The sequence below is a fragment of the Mus caroli genome, unplaced genomic scaffold, assembly GCF_978045245.1.
Source record: "Mus caroli unplaced genomic scaffold, Mus_caroli_1 scaffold_2, whole genome shotgun sequence".
In the NCBI taxonomy this organism is placed as follows: Eukaryota; Metazoa; Chordata; class Mammalia; order Rodentia; family Muridae; genus Mus; species Mus caroli.
Window position 1 is genome coordinate 78,747,690 of NW_028227257.1, and position 23,556 is coordinate 78,771,245.

Here is a 23,556-nt window from a genome sequence, read left to right on the forward strand (position 1 = left end):
ATTAGAGTGGTATGCCTTGGGAAATGACATATTATGTATCTACACGACACCTAGTTTTTATAGAATAGTAACTCTTTAATAGGGAATAATAATACCTTTAAGAAGTGAGCCGTGGTTAATCTTATGACCTCTGTCTGTGTGTTGTCATAAAATGGATGAAACCCTGGAAGTTTCCATTGAATTTTTTTTTTATTACTTGTGGAGCTTGTTAGCTTCAAGTTTTGGTCTGTTTCCCTTTTGTAAATGGGTAAACTGAGACATGGTGTCAAAGCTGTTTCCTGAGATTGAATGCAGTGGTACTGGTATTTAGGGCTTGTGGGCTATTGTGTGTCTAGGATGTAAAAAACTCTGTAGTCTTAGTTTTCTTTCCTCTGGTCCCTTCCTCCCTCCCTTTTATGAAAACAGTTCACTATGGAACCCAGGCTGGTCGCTAGCTCGGGTTCCTCAAGTTCTGCAGGGGTTACAGGCAGCCCCATAGTCAGTCCTCCTTAATTTTAAACTTTGTTTTCAGGGTGGTCATAATCCACCTTTCAAGGTCTGAAAAGCCCAAACAGGTTCCTCCCAGGGTTTCTGCTCCCTGACTCATCAGGTCTGACATGTCTCTCGCACAGGTAAATTGCTCTGAGAGCTGCAGTCCTTGAGGACTCCCACAGTAAGTACTGCTTAGCCCTCCTGCTCTCAGAATGTCCCAACAGCATTCTCTCAGTTAATTCCTCATGATGGAGGGCCTGTTGTCAGCTCAGTGGGAAGGGAGGGTGCCTCGTGAGCAGACTGTAGAAGCAGGATGGACTGGTTTAATGGATTAAGCTACTTAAGAATATTTAAGAAGACACATTGGTTAATAGGCATTCTACCCTCGCTTAGTGGTAGCAGGGTGGCTTTTTTTCCCCTCCCCCTGGCAGAGTTCCTCTCTTAATAGGAAGTGATAAGCCAAACAATTGTTCATTTACTGAGACTTGATGGAAGGTGGTGGGTAAGTCATATGGGAAATGGAGAGGCCCTTGGACCTGTACGGAATGGGAGGCAGGTCTGACCCTTGGCTCTCTGGATAGGTTGTCTCTGGATGCAGGGGTACAAAGGATCTGTCATCTCTTGACAACAGAGGCTAGGACTAGGTCTCCCCAGTAGCCAGGAACCTGGTGTTTTGGGCCAGCTTTGGCCTGCATTTCAACAGGCTGGTTCTCAGTTGCTCAGTGTTAGATAGGTGGAAGGACCCAGAAATTACTTTTAAATGCTAAATAATACATCTGGAATAGGGGAATGGTGTGCATTAGCCCAGTGTTGGGTACATATCCACAAAAACAAAGAGGGGATGCATTAAGGGTAGAGAAATGACTCAGACATGGTCTACCAGTGCCTGCTTTATACATGGGGAAACTAAGGCTTAGCATGGAGAAACAATTGCAGACTCTTTGGAACAATGGCCGTGTTCTAGTCTGGCTCAAGATTGCTGGGAATGTTTTACTTCTGCATAACAAGGCCAGCAGACATTTAGCTCCCAGAGAGTCTCCTGTCTCTGCCTCCCATCTTGTTGTGGGAACACTGAAATTACAGATGCATATTTTATGGGTTCTTAAAAGTTGAAATCTGGCCCTCTGTCTTTACTGTAAGCTCTTTGCCTGTGGAGCCATCTCCCGAGCCAGAGGGCTCTTGATTCTCTAGGAAATTTCTGAGCATCTAGAGGGAAGGATCTAAGTGACATTGGGTCAGATAGCCCCAATTCCAGCAGGCATTTCCTTGTGGGGACTGTTCCCCTCTTAGAAGGCATGGATCAGAGAGGGGCACGGCCTTCTCTAACCACTGTAGAAGTACCAGAGCTCTGGGGAGAGGCGGTGAGAATGGATGGCAGGAAAGAAGTAACGAACATGACACCTGCTGTTGTGCATTTATCATCAGCTTCTGTTCTGTTTCCCCATCAGCAACACAGCCAGAGAGGTGGATCACTGAGCCTCAGAGAAGGCAACTTACTTGTCTGAACTCACAAAGCTTTCTATACTTATTAGAGACTTAGACCTTTGAACTTGTGTTGACCCTTAGTCTGGTGAGTCCTCTCAGTAGAAAGGGCAGGAGGTGGGCAAGGGATAAAGGCTGGCTTCTCTTTGCTGCCCCTCCTCCCGGGCCACCTCTTCTGTGCTCCACAGTGGCCAAAGCTTTGGAGCTCCATTTAGCAAAGGGTAGCTTCTGTTGTCCCACTCCCTTTGAGCCTTTCTCAGCTGAGCTGAGGGATGGGGAGGCAAAGGGGTCTGAGAGAGACTGTGTTGACCTCGTTCAGAAGCCAGCCTTAGTTATTTTTGCTTTTGGAATGCCATGGCTTAATACGTGGCTGGGTAAATCTGTCTGGTGGGATACACTTTGCTTTCCCCCCAGGATTGGCTTTTACCCCACAACTGTTGCTGCCGTTCAGAAAATGAAAAGAATTCATAACAGAGCAAAGCTCCGAGATGGGCGTCCTCCCATTTGTGCTGTCCCCTCCACGGTGACACTTGTCCCCCTTCCTTTCCAGTTGAGGGGATTTGAAGTTGAGAGTATCATCCTCATTGACACAATTTATCTTGTGTAGGTTTCCTCAAATGTTAGTGTAGCTTTCATTTTTTTTATAATTAATTTTATTCATGAAATGTTTTTAAAGCACACAGAAAGTTACCAAGAAAAATGCCTAGCAATCCATTCGCTCACCCCCTGCTTCCCCTGGGTTCTGGTGCTTGTTCACCTGTGCCCATCTGTGCCCCTGCCCCTGCCTGCCAGAGGTGACCATGACCTTGACCAGGGTAGTCATCCTTCACACCCATGTCCCCCTAAAGTGCTACTTTCTGAGTTAGTATGGGCGATGTTCTGCAGTTTGCTTTTTTACTTCCTGTTAAGTTTCTCAGATTTATCCATGCAAATTCACTTCACCCCAGTTCATTCCACGAAAGCCCTGGATGCTTGTGCACTGTGGGAAAAGATGTGTGCTTCTCTCTGTTCGCCCTCTGATGAACATGTGGTGGTGGTGGTGGTGGTGGTGGTGGTGGTGGTGGTGGTGTGTGTGTGTGTGTGTGTGTGTGTGTGTGTGTGTGTGTGTGTGTGAGAGAGAGAGAGAGAGAGAGAGAGAGATTTTTTTTAAAGATTTATTTATTCATTATATGTAAGTACACTGTAGCTGTCTTCAGACACTCCAGAAGAGGGCACCAGATCTCGTTACGGATGGTTGTGAGCCACCATGTGGTTGCTGGGATTAAAACTCTGGACCTTCAGAAGAGCAGTCGGGTGCTCTTACCCACTGAGCCATCTCACCAGCCCCCGAGAGAGAGAGATATTGAGAGAGAAAGAGCTTGAGCAGGCACAACTCTTGGAGTAGACTATGCCCTTCCTCTTCAGTGTAATCCAAGATCTTTTGTGTTTCTGCTGTTCTGCCTATGCGAGCGTCCAGCCAGTTCTGTTCTTGGGAATCACCACAGCTGGCTTTTAGCCCTTTTATTTATTTATTTTTAAATATAGTTTCAAGGGATTGGACTCAGGTCATCAGAGTTATAGGATAGTTTTTTTCTCCTCCCTGAACTTATTAGCTATCTTGATAGCTCCAGTTTTGTGCCTCTTGTGTCACCCTGCGTCCTGTGCATCATTTTCTGCAGTCTAGGGGGTTCATCTTGGACCTTCCGAGTTGCTACCGGGCATTCTTCAGAGTCCCCATGCCTGTGCCATGCCTGGGGTCCTGGTGTTACACTTCTTGCCACTCCAGAATGCCAGGCTCTAGATTTTTGCAAGCCCAATGGTTGTGGATGGGAGCTTCCTTGTTAGTCACTTGGTGATTACAATAACTTAGCACCCCTTCCTCAGTAGGAACACCTGCTGTGGATGCTTTGTCCAGCCCTGCCCCAGGGCCACAGCATCCTTTGTGTTCTCACATGCAGTTTTGCAAGAAAATTCTACATATCCACACTTTGTATCTTTCCCAGTGGATGGGGTGTCTGAGCCATGTTTATAGAATTTACCCAATGACCTGGAACTTCACATTTTAATGCAGTTGTATTCAACTGCCTTTTCCTTTCTGGCCTGTGCTTGTTTTGAGTCTTAGTTGAGAAATCCTTCATCATCAAGATGTGCTTTGGGGCCAGAATGAAGGTCATTTTGCTTTTCTGGCTCATTCCCTGGCTGGCATTGTTATGTTACAGCCTTGCCTGCAGTTTGGGAGGGTGCAGGGGGAGGAGAAGGGGGAGGGGGAGCAGATGGTCTGTTGTGGAATGGATCTCAGAGACTGTGGAGGTGGCTGCCATGATCTCTGGGTGCATGGGGATAAACTAGGGGCTGAAATACATCCTTTCCTCTTGACCTCCGCCTGCTTCTGAGCCAGAAGGAAGGGGTAATTAGCTTTATCATAAGCCTCGCTTATCACCAGCCTGATACAGTTGGTCAGAAAACTGCCCCCTCGCCTGACCTTCAGCTCAGCTTCACTGACCCCTACTTCTGTTGCTGCTGCTTCAAGCTGCCTAAGCAAAAGGTTGGGTGCGGGACTCATTGCACTTGGGGGCAGGGCACATTGCACTGGGCTCTTGCTGCACCCTGTGTGCAGCCCACCTGGTGAGGACTTGGGTAAGCCAGGAAAAGAGAACAATAGGAAATGGGTTCAAGCTATTCACTCTGTGCCTCTCTCCCTGGGAATTTAGAAAAGCTTCCTTCTGCAGGTCCACCATCATTGATCCACTGTATGACATATGGCAAAGCAAAATTGAAGTTCAAGGCAGGTCAGATGAATTTATGTCAGAACTGGAAATAAATGTCTGTAGGAGTCAGCAGGTTCTTCTGTCCCCGTACTGCGGTCAGCAGCCATTTGTGGGTGTCTATGGATGCCTGGCACTTGATTGTTGCTACAGACACAGGGCAGCAGAAGAGACGAGATTCTCTGGGGCCAGGGAACCGTGAGGTGAGTGTGGTGGGGTGGACAGATGGCACAGTTGTAGGTTGATAAGTGGTTGTACATGCCCATTACCTGTCGTCTGATGCTTCCTGATCTACAGGCTTCAATCCTTAGAAAGATGCAAAGGGCAGACAATTATAAGCGTTGACTTTTGGTTACACAAGAAGTTCATTATCCCCTGGAATACAGAAAGTTACTCTGAATGATTTTGAAGATTTAAAAGAATGCATCAGTGAAAGATTTATGAGATACTATTCTCTATTTTAGATAGGTACCTATCCAATAACTTAGTCCAGATTCCTGGCCAGCAAGACTAAAGTATTAACTATCTTGACTCTTTCTAGCTGTGTGACCTTGGGTGAGTCTTGTCTTCAGTCTGCTCCTTCATCTATAAAATGGGCAGGGGATTCTTCTAAGAACTTAAAAGAAAAAAGGGGGGCTATTAAAGTCCTGCCACATCCAAGTGCTTTGGCAGACAGTCGATCTTCCGTAGAGGAAGGCCTGTAGTACTTGGTGTCTCAGGGGCTGTTAACAGAGCCACAGGAAGGCAAGGCTCTGGTGTGGCACAGGGTTCAACTTGTGGATCGTATCAAGAGGAGCTGCAGGGCCTCTGGAGGGTGGACATGAGACCTTATCCCAGTGGTTCCCCGAAACAGGAACACCATTCCCACATAATTTTCCTCATGAAGTGATGCAAGGACATGAAAACATATGTAAAATTATAAGCAGTAGCTTCAGCCCAAGAGGGCAGAGGTCCAAAGGAGAATAACTTACAGAGCTGACTCCCTAGGGACACTGTGAGTTCCTGTACCTCCTCCTGTGACCTTCCCTGCTTCCTGAATGCTGGCCACTGGCCTTCTTCCCTCACTTGTTTTATAAGAAGGAAACAAAACATCTGTCATCTTGGAGCACTTCCTGGGAGAAACAAGCCATGAGCCGTGTGATGGGCAGATGCTGGGCAGATGCTAGCTGGGCTCCATCACTAGCCTAGTGTCCTTCTCCATCCTTAACTCTCGCTCAGGGAAACAGCATGTGACTAACATAGGATTTTCTTTCAGGATCAGGGACCATGTTTTTGTTATATCTGTGGCTATAAAGGTCAGCTGAAGTGTGGGGTTATGTTACACTTTCTCAGCAATGTGTCAGGGAGATCCTCCTCCATCAGATGGGTAAACAGAGGCAGCACTAGTGGAATGAGCTCCTGGGGCAGAGGGAGTATAGATTAACAAGGCTGTGGGCGGGGAGGGGGGCTGGCTAAGCACAGGTGCTTGGAGCTAGGCCAGACCCAGACATCCTTGTGTGACTGCTGCCTTCTCGGTGACAGCCAGATGCTCCCTTATCCAAGCCTGAACAGGAAGATATTTGCATGATGAGGACCAAATGGCTTTTGGAAAAATACACAGGACAGATGTCCGAGGTTTTGTGTAGTACTCACATCACACGGGAATAGTCCAGAGCGCAAAGCTTCTTCAGACATGTTCTAGGTATGCTTATAAACAAATCACTGAAGAAGAGCTCACTAGGTGGTGTTAACCTGTCGGTGAGTGAATGTATATGTCCATGCAGGTGTGTCTGCATGTCTTAAGAAATGAGTCCTGGAGAAAAGCACGATAAGGTAGTAGGGAAGGAAGGTCTATCTGAGATCTGCAAGCACGAATGCTAAGCTGTGTGTGTGCTGCACAGACAAGTTGTGCCTCTTGTTCCGTTCAGCGGTGCCCACAGATCTAGTCTGTCGGGAAGGGAAGGAGGAAAATGGAAGGCAGCAATCGGAAAGCAGAGCCTGCTGATAGTTTGCAGATGTCCATTCAGACCCGACCATGACGACCATGATGGGTGCTGCTAGGGAGGGAGCTGCAGGGGAGAGCAAGGAGAAGTGCCGAAGGACACCAGTTGTCGGGATGAAATTCCCATTTCTCAGCTGGAAACGTCTGTGTCACTGGCTGAATGTCCTGGGTGATTGCAGCGGAGCATAGCCCCGGCTGGAGTTTCTAGTTGTTCCGGTTCTGTTCCCCACATCAAATAAGAGTTGCGGGCCAGGGGCCCTGGAAGACGCTTTAGCAACAGGCTGCTGTCTTCTGCCTGACAAGGAAGGGCTTGGCTTTTACTTTTCCATTCGTGCACAGATGGTGCAGTTATTTTCAGTTAAGTGATGTTCTGCAGGGGAAACATGCAACTCCTTTGGATTCTTTGACTTAATGAAAAAGAGAGAGGAGAGGAGGAGGAAGCCAACTTTTCGCTAATCCTGGTCATGTTTTTATTTAAGTATATTCCGAGACACCGAAGTGGGAGAAATATTGCTGCCATTAGAATGCCCAGCTGTTGGGTTGAAAGGTTTCTAACCTTTCAAGCAGACAGGATAGCGATCTACCTGTTCAGGTTTAGGTTCTCTGTATTCCTTAGTTTAACTATGTATGCACAGTCCCACACAAGTGCTAGAGAAATGGGGTAAGGGTGAGGGGGTGCTTCAGGGATGGTGGTTAAGGTATTAATGCCTTGCCTCATTTATTTCTTAGAGTTGTCAGTGATACTTAAGGGAGAGCTGGGAATTGTAGATGCCTGGGGTGCAGAGCTGAGGACAGACAGAGCCTGTGCCTCTGGGTGTGGTGTGTTTGTATGTGGTGTGGTGTGGTGTGGTGTGTGGTTTGTGGTGTGTTTGTGTGTGTGTGGTGTGCATGTGGTATGTGTGTGTGTGTGTTGTGTGTGGTGTGTGTGTGTATGTGTGTGATATATGTGGGGTGTGTGTGTGTGTGTGTGTGTGTGTGTATGTGTGGTGTGTGTATGTGTTTGTGTGTGGTATGTATGTGTGTGTGGTGTGTGTATGTGTATGTGTTTGTGTGTGTATGTGTGTGTGTGTGTAGGGGAACATTCTGCCTAGCAGGAATATTCCTTAAGAGGCAATCACTAACATGGGCTGGGATTAAGGGAAACACAGGATGGGATCAGAGGGATTAATAGAAGAGCCAGCCTCAGGCTGGGTGCCTGGGACAGGTTCTCAGATTTGATGACTTATGCTGGGGGTCAAAAGAACAAGCAGAAGGAGGAGAGCGTATTGGATTAGATTTCCAGTACAGTAGTGTGGCTTGAACGGCAGATTGCTTGTCTCACCATCAGAGAGATCTGAGATCAAGCTGTCAGCTGGGTTGGTTCCTTTCAGCCCCCATGCCCTGATTTACTAATGGCTCCCTGTGTCTTCATGTTGTTTCTCCTGTGTGTGTGTGTGTGTGTGTGCCCTAATTTTCTTTTCCAGTGAGGATACCAGTCATGTTGAATTAGGGCCTACTCTAATGCCTCATTTTAATGTATTACCTCTCTAAAGACAAATGTGCTCCCATTACGAGATTACTAACGGGCCTACAGCATAAAGTTTTGGAGGGATTCAATGCAGCCCCAAACACCAGGGAGAAGATGGGCTGAAGACTCTGCTGGGTCAGCCTGCCCCGTGCGTAGAAGCCTGGGGAACAGGAATGACATTCGTGTGATCGAGACACTGGTTTTAAAGGAGGGAGGTGCTGGGGCTTCAGAGTCAGGATCATGCCTCTGAAGAGAGGCTCTCTACACCAGGATGTAAGAATTCAGAGTTCCTGAAGGGCCTAGAGATACCATCACCGGCACTGAAAACGCTCACTGTGTGAAAAGAGAAACAACAGGAGCAAGTGAGAACTGCTGAGTTGCAGGTATTTCTCTGCCTCAGCACTGTTGACATGTCAAGTCAGATGGTTCTGTGGTGTGGTGTGTCTCAGTGGGTGGCAGATTAGGAGAAATGTGGCACAATACATCGAAAAGTCACAGCTGCACTCCTCCCTTCCCCGAAACCCTTCCATGCAAAGTCATATCACATCCCTGACCTTTACATGTTAAATGGCAGTAGCACCTTACCCCTAGTCAATGCAAGAAAATGTCTCTAGGCCCTGACTTTTATATATATTCCCACACAGTTCTTCACTGTGTAGACTGCTGATTGAAAAGGGAACTAGAAATAACCTATGGAAGCCACTAGGCCAGAGAGGCAGCTGGGCTGGGCTTGAGGAGGGTTAGAAAGACAGAGTCTACAGGGGGATCTTCTCTTGCTTTGGTTTCTTCTTAGGCGCTTACATTTGATGACGTCACTTTGCTAAGGCACTGGGTGGGGTGGGCCTTGTGTGCACAAGGGGACTTAGAAGAGCACAGAGCATGTGCCTGTTGTAGTAACTAGGCAGGGTGTCTTGTGACTGGCAGGGCATTTGTGTGTAATGCATATAAAGGATGGGATAAGTAGTCTCTGAACCTACACAGTCACTCATCAAGTCCATATGTTGCCAGCCTTATTGATGCTCTGAGCAAAGTCTTTGGAATCTAATCTGACCAATTTTCTGGTTCCCGAAATCTGTTTATCAGAACAAGATTTCACAGTTGTAGTGACTTTTTCAGGGGGTTTGTCTTCGAGGAGGTCGCTCTACAAAAGAGAGTCAAAGTGATTTCCAAACAAACCCAAGCGACAGCCCTGCATTCTGCAGCCCAGAGGAATTTCCTGCTGGCTGGTGACTCTGAGCAGTTGTTCTCGAACAGCTGGAGTGTGTATAGGGGGTAGAGGGCAGGGGTGTGGAGGTTCTGGGCTGAGCACGTAGTGTCTGGCTAGAATCCAGCATATGACTGCTGTCTGGATACCTCTCCATGGACGTGCAGATCGTAAAGTTAGTGCCCACTCTCAGGATTAGTGACTTGTGGGGTTGCCTTCAGGGGAAGTCCTCTGTTGAGTCTGTGCTCAAAAGAATGGAGCATCCTCATTGATTGGATGGAAGGGTGGGAGAAATGGTAGCTAAGTGGGTTTGCAGCTCCTGTAGGGCAGAGTGGCACATCCTCTATTTCTGATCCTTCTGGACTGTGCCTCCCCACATCAGGTCCTTGACACTGTTCCCTTGATCTGCAGTCCTTTGCTTTGTGTCAGTCTCCACTGAAAATGCCACTTCTTTTTTTGGACTCTTTCTTGGTTGTGTTGAATTGTAAATAAGAAACACCAGGGAGTCCGACAGTGTTGGTGTGTGTGCCTGTGTGAGTGTTTGTATTCCGGGTCTGTGTAAGTGCATGAGTATATGTGTGTTTGTTTGTGTTGTATTTCTAGTCTATTTGCATGTGTGTTCATAAATGTCTGAGTGAAGGCCAAAGCCAAGGACACTCATTGATGATGCTTCTCAAGTTCTGTGCATTTGGTTTTTGGAACAGGGTTTCTCACTGGCCTGGAACTTGCCAAGTAGGCTTGGTTGGCTTGTCAGGATCTACCTTAGAATCATGTGCCAGTCACTGCCAAGATATATGATTCTGGGGATCAAATTCAGGTCCTTATGGAAAATATGTTACTAACCGAGCCAGCTCCCCATTCACTGGCTTTTTAAGGTAAGAAAATGTCATGGTTAGGAAGATTCTTCTGGCCAGAGGACAGATTAAGACTTGGAGGAATCAACTGGGAGGCAGGAGGCTGGGTTGGAAGTTGTAGCTAGTGGTAATCCCCATGGGGTGGTGGCTTCTTGGACTGGACTCCTAGCTGCAGTGATAGGGATAGGGATTGGCCTTGCGCAGGGCTGATAAAGTGAGCCAGGGATAAGGCTTGTGATGGCTCGGGCTGAGTGGAAACTTTTGTTGTAGCTTCCCTTTGGAATGGACTGTGAAATCTCATTTCTAAAAGGCAACATGTCTATTTGGTGCTAACTGAGTATCAGGTAGCAGATGTTCTCCAAGGGGCTATCCACAGCACAAGGGCTTATTTGGAACGGTTAACCCATGGCCGTGTCCATTCCCACTGGTCCTGGCTTGCTTGCTCCAGTTATAAAAGTATTTTTTATATCACTTCAAAAGTAGCTTTGCCACTGGGTGATGGTGGTACACATCTTTAATCCCAGCACTTGTGAGGCACAGGCAGGTGGAACTTCAGGTTCAAGGACAACCTGGCCTACTTAATGAATTCCAGATCAGTCAGGGTTAGACCCTGTCTCTAAAAACAAAAGCAAACGAACACCAGCCAGCCAACCAACCAACCAACCAACCAACCAAAACCCCACGCTTCTCTGTGCATGGAAAAGCTGGGCAGCATTCCTCAGAGGGAAGGCAACAGAGGAGTCTGATGCTAGCAGGTCAACAGCAATTTAATTCAAATTTAATAGGTGATCCAGAGCCATGAAGGGTATTCTAGACAATAAATAAATAAATAAATAAATAAATAAATAAACAGATAAATAAATAAATAAATAAATAAGCGCCAAGCCAAGCGCTGTGAGGAATGTATGGGGGGTAGGAGCACTAATCTGGAGCTATTTCCGTTGGCAGAGCTTGTGAAAGATCTTGAGTCCTGCTAGCTTGTTAGCCCTAGGCAGTTCCAGAAGGCTGTGCTCTATCACCATGGGTGTCAGCAAAGCATCTATGTCTGTTTCCAGCCCTGGAGGAGGAAGCCCTAGCTTTGTCTTTTCTTCATAGCTCAAGTGTCTCGTCAGAAATGCCCAATAAATGTTTGCTGAGTGGCTCGGGGGGGGGGGGTCAGAGCCGCAGTGTGATGGCCAACTGGTCTTTTTCTCCTTTTCCTCAAAGATTATCTACTACTAGGTTCAAGGTGGATGTGTTCTGCACCCTCCCTTAGCTGCTATCATTAGGTCTCTGTTTAATTTGCTGCCTAAAGGCAGTGCTGGGTAGGGCCCTTGGCATTTTATGATTGTTCAGTGGACTTGAACCAGAACCTCGGGACCTCCGGTAACTCTCGAATAGTGTAGTGATCAAGGTAGTCTCCTGGGGGTTAGTTAGCAGGCCTGAGTACAGGTTTTGTCTTGGCTTTTTCTGCCTGCACAGTGTCAGGCAGATTGAATTGTAGATTGAGGTATCCTATTTCTTTGAGGGAAATGATTTGATATTCTTGCCAAAGTAGTCCCACTTCAAGGACTCCATGATTGCAGGGGTTGTGAGTCTGCGTCCTGGGATATTTGAGGTCCAGTACATATTCCTATCTGGAACTTTAATTTTTGGCTGTTGCTACTGGCTAGGAAAGAAGATTTGGGTTTTTGCACCAATTTGTGTGTGTGTGTGTGTGTGTGTGTGTGTGTGTGTGTGTGTGTGCATGTGAATGCATACATGTAGATATTCGACTCCCAGAGAGAGAGAGTTACAGGCAGTTGTGAGCTGCCAGATTTGGGTACTGGAAACTGAACTCTGGATCCCTGGAAAAGCCACAAGTGCTCTTAATAATTGAGCCACGTCTTCAACCCCCTTTCTCGCAGATCTTCATACGAGAGATGAGCACCTGTTTGTTATATGCTTGACACAGAATGTTTCCTTGGTATTGCTCCAGCTAGTGCCTTCAGCATCTCTGCACGGAGGTGGGCTGAGGTATAAGTAATCGCATAGGTGAAGAAACAGACCTAGAAAAGCTAAGATAGCTGGTGGAGGTTTCCCCTGGGCTGAGTATCAGTCTTTCCAGCTAGCCCAGGCCTCAGACCCTGACTGTGACCATTATGCTTGCTTTCTGACTATTTGTTCTCTCTCTCTCACAGAGAGCCAGCTGCTCCCTGGGAACAACTTCACCAACGAGTGCAACATCCCAGGTAACTTCATGTGCAGCAACGGGCGGTGCATCCCGGGAGCCTGGCAGTGTGACGGGCTACCTGACTGCTTCGACAAGAGTGACGAGAAGGAATGCCGTGAGTGGCTGCCCGTGGTGGTGGGCGGGGTTGGATAAGGGTGGAATTCCAGGCCAAGAACAGGAGGTCCAGTCCGGCTTGGACCTTGCTCCCTGTTTGCTATGAGCTACTGGGCCAGCTGCCCCTCTCTCTGGGTGCAGTTGGACCGTGCAGAAGTGTAGTATGGTAGAGGAGCCCATGCTTGGATGAGTAGAAGTGACTCCCATTAAGCCCTACGGATGCCTTTCCTGGATGCTACTCTCACCTTTAGAATCCCAGGCATTACATTGTGTGGTGCCTTTCAGTCAGCAAGGACCGTGTCTGGCTGCCTTGGTCCAGGGCTGGAGACTTACATGTGACTGTGTGGTAGAGTTCTCCTGATGATTCTGTGAGACTTAGCATTGTATACGGAGTGGATATGCCCCTATGCTGCCTTACCTCCTTTGCCCGGTAGATAGGCACGGTCTGCATCTTCACTGGATCATCCCTTTTCGGAGAGTACCAGCATGGTATGGACTCTGTGGTCCCCTCTACCCGTCTCCTTCTTTAGCCTCTTGTCCATGTTGTGCTCTGAAACATGCATAAGATCTGGGCTGAGAATAATGCACAGGAGAGGAGGCACCTTGTGGATACGGTATGAACTCTGTGGTCCTCTCTACCCCATCTCCTTCTTTAGCCTCTTGTTTATTTTGTGCTCTGAAACAAGCTTAAGATCCGGGCTGAGAATAATGCACAGGAGAGGAGGGGCCAGGCTGTCCAGTGAAAATCCTCCCTGTCTTGAAGAGTCTCTCTGCTTCCCCTGAGCTGGTCTCTGCACAGTGAGCTTGGCTCTAGGTTACCTCCCTGGCATCCTGGTAGGTCGGCAACATTGGGAGGCATGGCCCTGGCTCGTTAGATGAGCAACTGCTATGGAACCACATATCTCAGCTCTGTCATAGGCTTCGGCAGCCAGGCAGGGTGGCATTTCTGTTGGGAGGACTCTCTGTTCTGGCTCTCAGTTAGCTGTGGCTCTGGGAGGCAGCTGAGGGCAAGGTACTGAAGGGTAGGAACTTGAACTTTTGTCGGAACCGTTCTTGGGTTTGGGTTCTGTCTGAGGGAGCACTGGGTTTGGAGCCACCTACAGCAGCTAGAGACTCCTTCCCTAATGATGTGCTCGGGAAGTGTGTGTTTCCCATTCTGAGGCTGACCTCTCACCTGCATGGGATGCGGCACCCCCATGCCTACTTCTGCTCCTGAGAGAAGGTTTGGGGAGGAGAAACTGGGGAGACTTGGAGGCTGTGTTAAATTTTGTTCTGTGTGGTTTGTCTCATTAACTTGTTAGACCTCAATTTTTTATTATTATTATTTTCCCTTACCTTTTTTTTTTATTAGGACCCTGTTACTGTTTCCTTGCTTCTAGCATAACTTTAAAACTTCTAGACATCTAACATTTTAAAATTGAGTTTCAAGTGTGATGGAATGTGTGAGGCCTGTCATCGGCCCGGCTTTAAGGAGCATTAAACACTCTATACAAATATAGAGTTACCATTTTCAGGACACCGTGTGCCTTTGAACAGCGGCAGATAGAGACTGTCCTTAGCTGGCGGGTGATACTCAGCTCATGAATGTGTAAAGGAATGCAGGATTAGCAGCTAGGCCAGCCCCACCTCTGTTAGTAGCAGCTGTGCGACATTACTGACTTCTCTCGCCATCTCTGCTGTCTGTGGGTACAGTCTAGTATGTGAGAGAGAATTCATGTAGAAACGGGAAGAGGTGGTGAAGAGAGACTTGTTTTAAACAAAGGTTGTGTTGGCAGCTGCTTGGAGCTGTTTGGTTTGCTTTGGAGAAGGCTCGTTCCTGGCTAGCCTCCATCCTACTCCCAAGTGTGACAGATGCCCACCAGCCATTTGCCTAGTGTTTGATGTAGACATAATTAATATTTTTTGACTATACCTACAAACACATTGCCTGTCCAGCTTTGCATTCAATGGAGAAAACAACTCCTGCTTAGGTATTAAAGGGACGTGAACATTCCTTTCTAAGAGACAATTGAGCTTTCCCTTGAATCTTCTCCAGCCATGGAACTCTGTGTGAGATTTGGAGGAAGACCATCCAGACTCAAACATGGTCCTCTCCTGTATCCTTAGGGGATATGTAATCTTAGAAATGCTTCCAGAAGCCAGGCAGTGGTGGCACACGCCTTTAATCTCAGCACTTGGGAGGCAGAGGCAGGCAGATCTCTGAGATTGAGGCCAGCCTGGTCTACAGAGTGAGTTCCAGGACAGCCTGTGCTACACAGAGAAACCCTGTCTCAAAAAACCGAAAGAAGGAAGGAAGGAAGGAAGAAGAGAAGAGAAGAGAAGAGAAGAGAAGAGAAGAGAAGAGAAGAGAAGAGAAGAGAAGAGGAATGCTTCCAGAATATTCTAATTGAGCAACCGCTGGTGGGATTGAAGGACATTTTTCCCCCTGAGAGGACCCCGGTTTTGTCTTCTCTCAGTGGGAGCAGGATGGCGTCTAATTGTGAGCACTGAGGTGATGTCTTGGTGTGTGTGCTGAAAACAGTAGCATGGGGCCTGTGGTTTATAAGCACATAAAGTGAGCTGGAAAGCAGTTTAAGACACAGCTATGGGTAGTCTGTGTCATCAGGGCGTGGTTGTATGGATTTTATTTTCTTCCCCCATTTTCATGTGTATGCACTAAGTATGTACGTGTACAGGTGAATGCCTGAGGTTGCTGTTAGAATCACCCTTCATTGCTCTTCCAACTTCTTCATTGAGGCAGGCTCTCTTAGTTGTACATGAAGTACCGATACGGCCAGCTTTGCGAGCCAGCTTTCTCTGGGCTTTGCTTGTCTCTGCTTCCAAGGCTGCAGTTACTGGGTGGGATCTGAACTGCAGTCCTCACGTTTGCAAGAGCTTTAGCCACGGAAGCGTCTTCCCAGCCCATGCCTTGCCTTCTCTATTTAACATGAGCTGTGTTTCTGTGTATTTTTAATCCTTGTATTGTGAAAATATATGCACTGCAATTTCGCCATAATCTATTGCATGTCCTTTACTTAAAAAATAGACTTACCTTTATTCTTTCTAATTACATGTAAATGTATCTGTCTGCTTGTGGATATAGTCCACTTGACTACTGGTACCCTCAGAGGCCATAAGAGGGCATCAGATACCCTGGCACTGGAGTTAGATAATTGTAAGCCATCTGACATGGATCCTGGGAGCTAAACTTGGTCCTCTGAAAGAGAAGCAAATGCTCTTAACCACTGAGCCATCTCTCCCACCCTGTTCCGCCTTTTGGCTTCTGTTCATCACTGTGTTTAGCATCACATAAGAAACATCCTCCGTAGGTGACAGGATGCATGGTGGGTGGGGTCAGCCTGGGCCAGCAGCACAGGGCTGAGGGCAGAGGTGAACAGTTCACTTTCTCTGAGAGCAGCCACCTTCATGGAAGGAGTTTCTTTGAAACAACTGTCTGCCTCAGGGAAGGGCAGGGAGGTGGCCACTGTGACCTCTGGGAGGTCATGGCACCCAGCACTCTGTGGCACTTTGGCACGGAGAAGATAATGTTTTAGAAAAGAGCTTGCAGATCCTTGCTCTTTTGAAAGGGCACAGGGAGCCTGGAGATGGGTCCCGTGGTGGGATGCGGTCTTGTGAGCAGCTGCTTTGTATCTGCAGTAGAGGAAAGACTTTTAGAAAATAAGAAAAAAAAATTATCATAAAGGTTTTTAAAAATATCACATATTGCAAAAATTGAGTGGAGGAGGACAAAGGAATGTCATCGGAGCCTGTCCCTGTGACATGCACTCAGCATTTTGGAAGCTTTTCACTCAGGTTTTTCCCAGTTGTAATCACCATGGAAGGTCCAATTTTTCATTCCCAGTTTTTCCATTACGATTTCCCCATGATGTCATCTTAGTGATTTTTCTATAATTCACTATCGTGTAATATCTTAGTTTATGTGCATTGGTGTTTTGCTTGCCTGTATGTCTGTATGAGGATACTGGGTCCCCTGGAAATGGAGGTATGGACATGTGGGTGCTGGGAACTGAACCCTGGTCCTCCAGAAGAGCAGCCAGTGCTCTCAATCAAGGAGCCACCTCTCCAGCCCTTCTCTACCATTTTAATTCCTAGATAATAATCCACTAATTTGGTATGATATTACTGTTTATGCTACTAGTCCTTACTCTTGTTTTTTAATTTTTTAACTTTTGCTGCTTGGGATTGAACCCAGGACTTCACGTGTCCCAGGCCAGTATCTGCCCTGAGCTTCATCTTTATCTCTCCCTGCTAACCTTGTTCAGCTTTCTGCTACTGAAGAGTCGTCTTTGGCATTGACAGCTTGACAGTGGGGATGGCACCCCCATCACCCATTTCCCAGGACTGGGTTCTCAGAAACGAGACTGTGCTGAAGGGTGGGAGTTCTTCCTGCCCGTGTCCACAGACTGCCCACTTGTTTTGCTATAGGTCTGCACTGGTTTGCTTTCACTGGCCAGGAGTGAAGTCTGGGACCTATTTTCGTCTTGGCAGCATTGAGTAATATCTTTAAAATAAACTCTTTTTTCCTGGTTATTTTAATAGTTGAGAGCAGTTCATGTATTTTACATTTTTAATTTTTTTAGTTAATAAGGTAGAATGCTTATATTTTTAGCTATTAGTTTTATTTCTTTATGAGATATTTGTTGATGAATTGAAATTAACTCTCGCCTGGGCCTTGTGGGTATTAACTCTTGTGCAGAGTGCCTCTGGAGGACCTCCGCCCAGAGCTGGGGGTCGGAGGCTTGATTTTGGTGTGCTAGTTCTTGGCTAGTGAATTGCCCTGAGTGATAAGTTTATTCAGATTGCTTTTCATGTCTCCCCTCTGTTTCTGTGGTAATAAAATGATGAGACATACGTGTCAGGAAATGCGATGCCTCCGTGAGAGCACTCATTTTCAGGAGCGACAGTGAGTATGTGCTTGAGTGTCCTGGGCACCGTACTGAGCCAGGCACTTTATGTCCTAGGAACTCATTGGGTTGCCATGGGAGCTTTACTAGGAAGGAGCTGTCGTCACAGAGGCCCAGCAAGCACACAGAGCTTGCATGTTGGCTCTATAAGACCCCATAGCCTTCCTCTATCAGAGACTCCCAAGAATATTTTTTTGTTTACCTGTGTAGGTGACCCTTCGCTCATCTTGTGAATCTATATTACCCGTGGATCTGTTACCTGTATTGTGCTTGTTGTAGTTAACAGAAATTCCTGCAACTAATGCAAAAGAGAGTAGTTGGCTTATAAAGAGAGTTATTTTGGAGGTTTTTAACCTCAGAACCCAGTTGGCTCTGCTGCCTGTGGAAGATGGTGTGTCGTGGTGGGAGAGTGAACAGTGAAGTAAAACCTCATGACTAGGAAGCAGAAAAGAGAACGAGGAGGAAGGGCCCGGGTCTCATCATCCTCTCAGGCCACCCCCAATGGCCTAAAGGCTTCCCAGTAGACTTTCTCTTTATAGAGCTGTTATTTTTAATTATGAGTGTTTGTGCTCACATGTGCATGCACATACATGTTTGCATGTAGCCAGGTGCCTGTGGAGGCCAGAGGGATGGAGACGTGAACTGCCCAACCTGGGTGCTGCCAATCAAACTCATGTCCTCTGGAAGAGGAGCAAGTGCTCTTAACTGTCCTGTCAGATCACTAACTCTGGACCCCAGCTCCTCAGGCTCCGTCACCTCCTACTCCTGTCACTAAAACTTTAACACTCGAGCCTCTGAGGGACATTCAGAATCCACACTATAGGAAAAAATTCAACACATCAATAATGTTTTCCTCCAATAATGATTTTTAAGGTGGCCTTTAGTCCTATGGGCCTCTGAAACCTCTTCCTAGAAGCAAAGTACCATTCCAGTGCTAAAGCAGAGACACAGATGTCTAGAGCCGAGTGCCTTGGGACCTTCCTGTTCTGCAGTGGGCTTTTACTGTTATCTCTGTGTCTCGGCAAACTTGGGGAGAGGTTTTAATGTTGGGGTTCCTCCTCACAAGTGGGATTATTTCTCCTTGGGAGAATTTCATCGTGTCTTTGGCCACATGTGGCACTTTTATCATCTCTGACTTGTGCCCTGGGTGCGTGCATGTCTGGTGGAGTGTGGAGGAGAAACTAAAAGATGTTAAAAGAAAACATTTTAATGAATCTCCCAAACCAGAGACCTGGGAAAGTAGGTGCAGACTTGGAATTCCATCTGCCTCCACTGTGCCCCGCTCTTGCTTACTCATTGCTCAGGCATGATGGTGGAAGAACTTGATAGAGTTTCAGTGGCAAATGTGGAACTCTGGTCCCCTAGAAGTATAAAGGGGTCCTCCTCTTTTTCTTTTCTTTCTTTTTTTTTTTTTTTGTCACCATCCTAGGTTGCTTCTGCCTCTAGGTGGCACCACATGTAACGTTTTCTTTTAAACCAACTGCATCTAAGTTGGCATGGACTCGGGGCAAGCAGAGGGGGAAGTGGAGTTTGAGTTTGCTAGCCTGACGGGACACTGGCTGTTTCAATAAGCTGCCTTCTAATGGCTTAGCATGTTCAAAGACTGGGGAATCCAGGCTTGTCACGGGCTGCATGCAGCGTGCTTTGGGATGGTGGCCATTGCGATGTTGTGGCCAGCGAAGGCCGGGAACCTCTCAGTGAGTTGTGGGATGCAGCTACAGCTGAATGGGTTTTTCCCTTTTAGAAAAACAAACAGAATTGCCGAGCCACCAATATTTTGAATCAGGTGATGCTACCTGCTGCAGTGTGAGGTTGAAATCCGACCGCACGGTGCCTCTGGATCCGACCCTGCTTGGTGATGGAGTTTAGCAGAATGGATTAGTTACTTTCTGGCTTTGTGACCAAACACGTGACAGCGTAGAGGGAGGAAGGGGGTCATTGCTCCCTGTTTTAGAGGAGTCATCCTGACAGGGAGGGCATGGTGGAGAAGTGCGCTTCCTATCCTGGTCACCAAGAAGCAGAAGGAGACAGTATAGGAAGAGCCAAGGCAAGATGTCACCCCTAGGACTCATCCCCTGTGACTTCCTCTAGCTAAGCCTCACCTCCTGCCTTTCACTGCTGGGATAAATCCGTTGATTAGGTCTGAGAACTCAGGATCTGATGTTCTCTGAACCACGCCCCACCCCCAAAGATGTACCTGAGGTGTGCTTTACTGAGCTCGCAGGCATTTCATAACCCACTGGAGTTGACAGTCACAATTAAGCACCGCAAAGACATAATTGAATTAAAATGAGGTCACAGAGTGGGCCTTAAACCATCACAGCTGAAGTCCTTCCAAGAGAGAAAATTTGGACTCAGATACCAAGAGACAGAAGGTGATGTAAAGCCATAGGGAGAAGAAAGCCGGCCGCCCTCGTGTCTCATATACGTTGATTTTGGACATCTGTCCTCCAGAAGTTCAGGAAAATCATCTTCTGCTGCTGAAGCCGTTCAGGTTGTGGAAGCTGGCTATAGTCACCCCGTACACTAGCACAGCCATGGACTCATCGCCGTTGTGTTTTAAGTTGTCGCCTAGAGATGCACGCATGTTCAACACTTGTGAAGTGTGATGACTTTCACAGGCATCGGCTTCTGCTTTCTCCGTGGTTTGAACATAAGAGCATGCTCAGATCTTAATTCCCAGTATCCAAGGACATGCCCTAACTTGGAAATTGGGTCACTTCAGATGTGAATAGTTAACATGAGGTCATACTATAGTAGGGAGAGCCCTTATTGCAGTCTGCGTGGTGTTCTAAGAAGATAATGTAAAGACATGAGGGAGGGATACTGTCTGACAAGGACCAAGGTGGGAGTGACACAGCCTCCAGCCAGGGATGCCAAGGGTTCACTGTGCTCCCTAGAAGACAAGGTGGGATGAGGAAGGGAATCCGCCTGGAGTCGATGGGGGAATTGTGGCCCTGATGACCACGTGATCCTGCTGTACAACCTCTGGGGCTTTTCGTTTACGCCGTCCACTCTATTGGTGAAGCTTCATAATGGCTGCCCTGGGAAAGGACTCTTCTTACTTCCCAGGGGATCACTAAAGACACGAGTGCTCCCCTGGGCTAACCTGGAAGCAGTGGACACAGGCCTTTTTTTTTAACTGGCTTGCCATACTTGCTCCATCTCTTGGGGACAGCCCTACTCTTGGTTTCTGCTTGAGTATCTGCTGTGTCACATGTGAAGTGTCCCTATTCCTGCAGGTTTTAACTCTGGCTAGCCCTAGTGAAGTACTGGATTCCACAGGCTTCTGAAGGAGTTGGGCTTCTGACAACAGAAGTGGCCCTCAGAGTGGCCCAGAGACTGATTGTGGTTTCATGCTGACCAATGTGTATACTCTTGTGTGTTCTTTCTTTCCTATTTGTGTTATTTTGCTGTGTGTTTTAAATACCTCTGGTAACTCAGTCACGTCCAGACCCTCGGGGTTCTTCCATCCCAAAGGTGAAATCATATATTCTATAGTTCAGAACAGGGCTGTAGGGCCAGACCATGCTGGGTTCTCACAGTCCCTGATACCCTCAGTGCTACTATACTTTTCTCAGCACATACTTCCTTGGCTATAAGATAAGGGACTGTCTCCGCACCTTCACCAGAGGGCATGTTCAAATCATTCATTGCATGATGTAATCAGAAAGAAGCTGATCTTATCCAATAGGTATTGTGCCTCGGGCAACAGTATACTATCCACCTCTGAATAAGCAGAAAATTGTGTGAGGTCTCTATCTGCCCAGCATGGTATGGTCGACTGCAGCCTCCACATGCCCAGTCCCTCACCTTCCTACACTCCAGTAAGCGAGGCTCTGCTACAGAAACTGCTTTATTTCCTGGCTCAATATCTTTTTGTTTGAGGGAGTCTTTAGCCAGCCAATGTCAAAATGTCCTTCAGCTTATCTCTCTAGAGAGCCAGCCGGATACCCAAGCTGGTGCCAGAGGGAAAAAGAACAAATCTTTGCAGACCTGAGTTGAGTGTGGCTCTTGGTGGAGCCTCCTCTGCATTCTTCCCAGGATCTCAGCCTCAGTGAACCTGCAGTGAACCTGGAGTTGCTCCCTAACTGCCAGAGTGGCTGTAGTTGGCTTGTCCTCAGAGCTGAGCATACCTAAGTAGATTTGTCTGATTGTGTTCCGTTTTGTGACCTGTAGTCTTCTCCAGTACCTGTGCGGGGAGACCTTTCACTTCATACACTGGCTTGAAACCATTTTAAAACTTGATGCAGAAGCTCTCCCTTTTACCCCATGCTCGCATTTTATACCTGTACAGCCGCCATGAGAAAAGATTCTCGGTTCTGATGTCAGAATCCCTCATTCCTAGGTAGGACCTGCCAGTCACCGATATAGAACAAATCCAGGTTGTCAGACTTCCCATAAATCTTCTCTCTTGCAGCCTTTTCTTAAGAGATCCTGGTAGCTCTGCTTTTGTTATTCCCAAAAGATGCCAGAAGTTTTGCATGAGGGGGAAAAGACAAAGTGCTCCCCAGCTCCCTGGGCTTATCAATTTCTTAGGACTTCTAGAACACAGTATCACACCCCGGATGACACAAAGTGGCACTTCCACAGTTTTGGAGGCTAGAAGTGTAAAGTTTAAGTGTGAGGTGTGCCCTCTATGGAGGATAGAATAAGTATAAATATATTTAAATTGGTTATACTACTCTTTTCTTCTGTCATGTGGTATCTCGACTCCTCCACTTCTGTGATGAGGACACACTCAGCGTGCTGGTTGGTGAGAATGCAGCCTGGCAGAGCTGTGCTTTTCTCCGCCGTGGGTAGGCAGCGTGCTGGCGATGAAACACCCCGTCACCAGCTTTCTGCCTTCCAGCCCCGCCTACGGCTGCGACGGCTGGGACTGGATGTCCGTGCCAGTTCAGGGCCTTTAAGTCCAGTGTGTTTGCCTTGCTCAGAACACTAAGAATATGGGTTAGCTGCTAATCTTTATAAATTGTAAGCTCACACATGAAAATTGGGCTTATTAGGTTTTCTTTTTTAAAAAAAGAGGGAGGGGAGAGCAAAAGAGAGATTCAACAATAGAATCTGAACTTGCCAAAAATAAAACAAAACAAGAAAAAACTACACTTCTCCTCTGCCCTGCCTTTCGACTTCTTGTTCATCTGAAGGCGTTCAAGATGGCTATAGTTGTAAAATGGATTGTTGTCCCGTCCATATGATCTGATAGAGTCAGGAAACATGAGGTCCTAGAACGACCACCACAGTGTTTTGGTCTTCGTTGCACATAAAGCAGTGGCATGCTATGCCATCAGCACCATCCTAGATTGACGGTATTAGATGTTTCAACCAAGGGGATTGAACATTTCCCAACAGATAAATGCACTATGTGTGCATGCCTTCCTTAGGGTGTTGGGCAGGCAGGATGGGAAGTCAACATGTACAGTGGGAGGGACCTGCTGTATAGCCGCATTGTCTGTGTCACATCCTGTCTCCATCCAATGGAACTGTGGTATCTGGGCAAGACACTGCCTTGGTGGCCTTTCGATTCCGTGGGTAAGAATGAGCATCTCTCCTTCCCGGAGCCATTTGCTGAAGATAGGATAAATGGACTTGTGATACGGGGTGCCCAGGTGAGTATCATGCAGCCCCTGTTGAGGGACACGCATTGATGGCAGTGGTCCATCTCCAGCTCAGACTGGACCATCGCCCACCACTTGGAAGGTGAGAAGAGTGGCTCTCTACCAGGAGCCGGGCAAGAAGACTCCAGGCTTTGGTTAGGGAAGAAGATGAGCAGATCGGTGGAATGAAGGCTTCCAGGAGCTTAGAGAGAAATCCAGGAGGCACATGCTGGATTTCGTGTCACCATGAAAAGACCAGCCTCTTAATCACAGAACATCCTAATTTAGGCACAGTTGTTTATTATTATTGTTAATATTTATTACCATCATAATTATTGTTGTTGGATGTTCTTCTTGTTACAATTACTACTACTACTATTATTATTACTACTACTACTATAGCAAAGCTTCTTGTCCCATATCCCTGCCCGTGCTCTTCTAGCCCTGTTCTGGTGATAACAGGGAAATTGGACATGATGTACTAGAACATGACCAAGATCCTCTCAG

General features: G+C 47.2%; 1 protein-coding gene across 2 annotated transcripts in view; it reads left to right on the forward strand.

Annotated features, from left to right (window-relative positions):
* Ldlrad3 (low density lipoprotein receptor class A domain containing 3) overlaps positions 1-23,556 on the forward strand; it is a 235,446-nt gene that overhangs the window by 61,355 nt on the left and 150,535 nt on the right. For both annotated transcript variants that reach the window (XM_021156251.3, XM_029474721.2), the window contains exon 2: positions 12,403-12,549. In XM_021156251.3, coding sequence (XP_021011910.1) covers positions 12,403-12,549 — 147 coding nt within the window. The remainder of the gene's footprint in view (positions 1-12,402; positions 12,550-23,556) is intronic.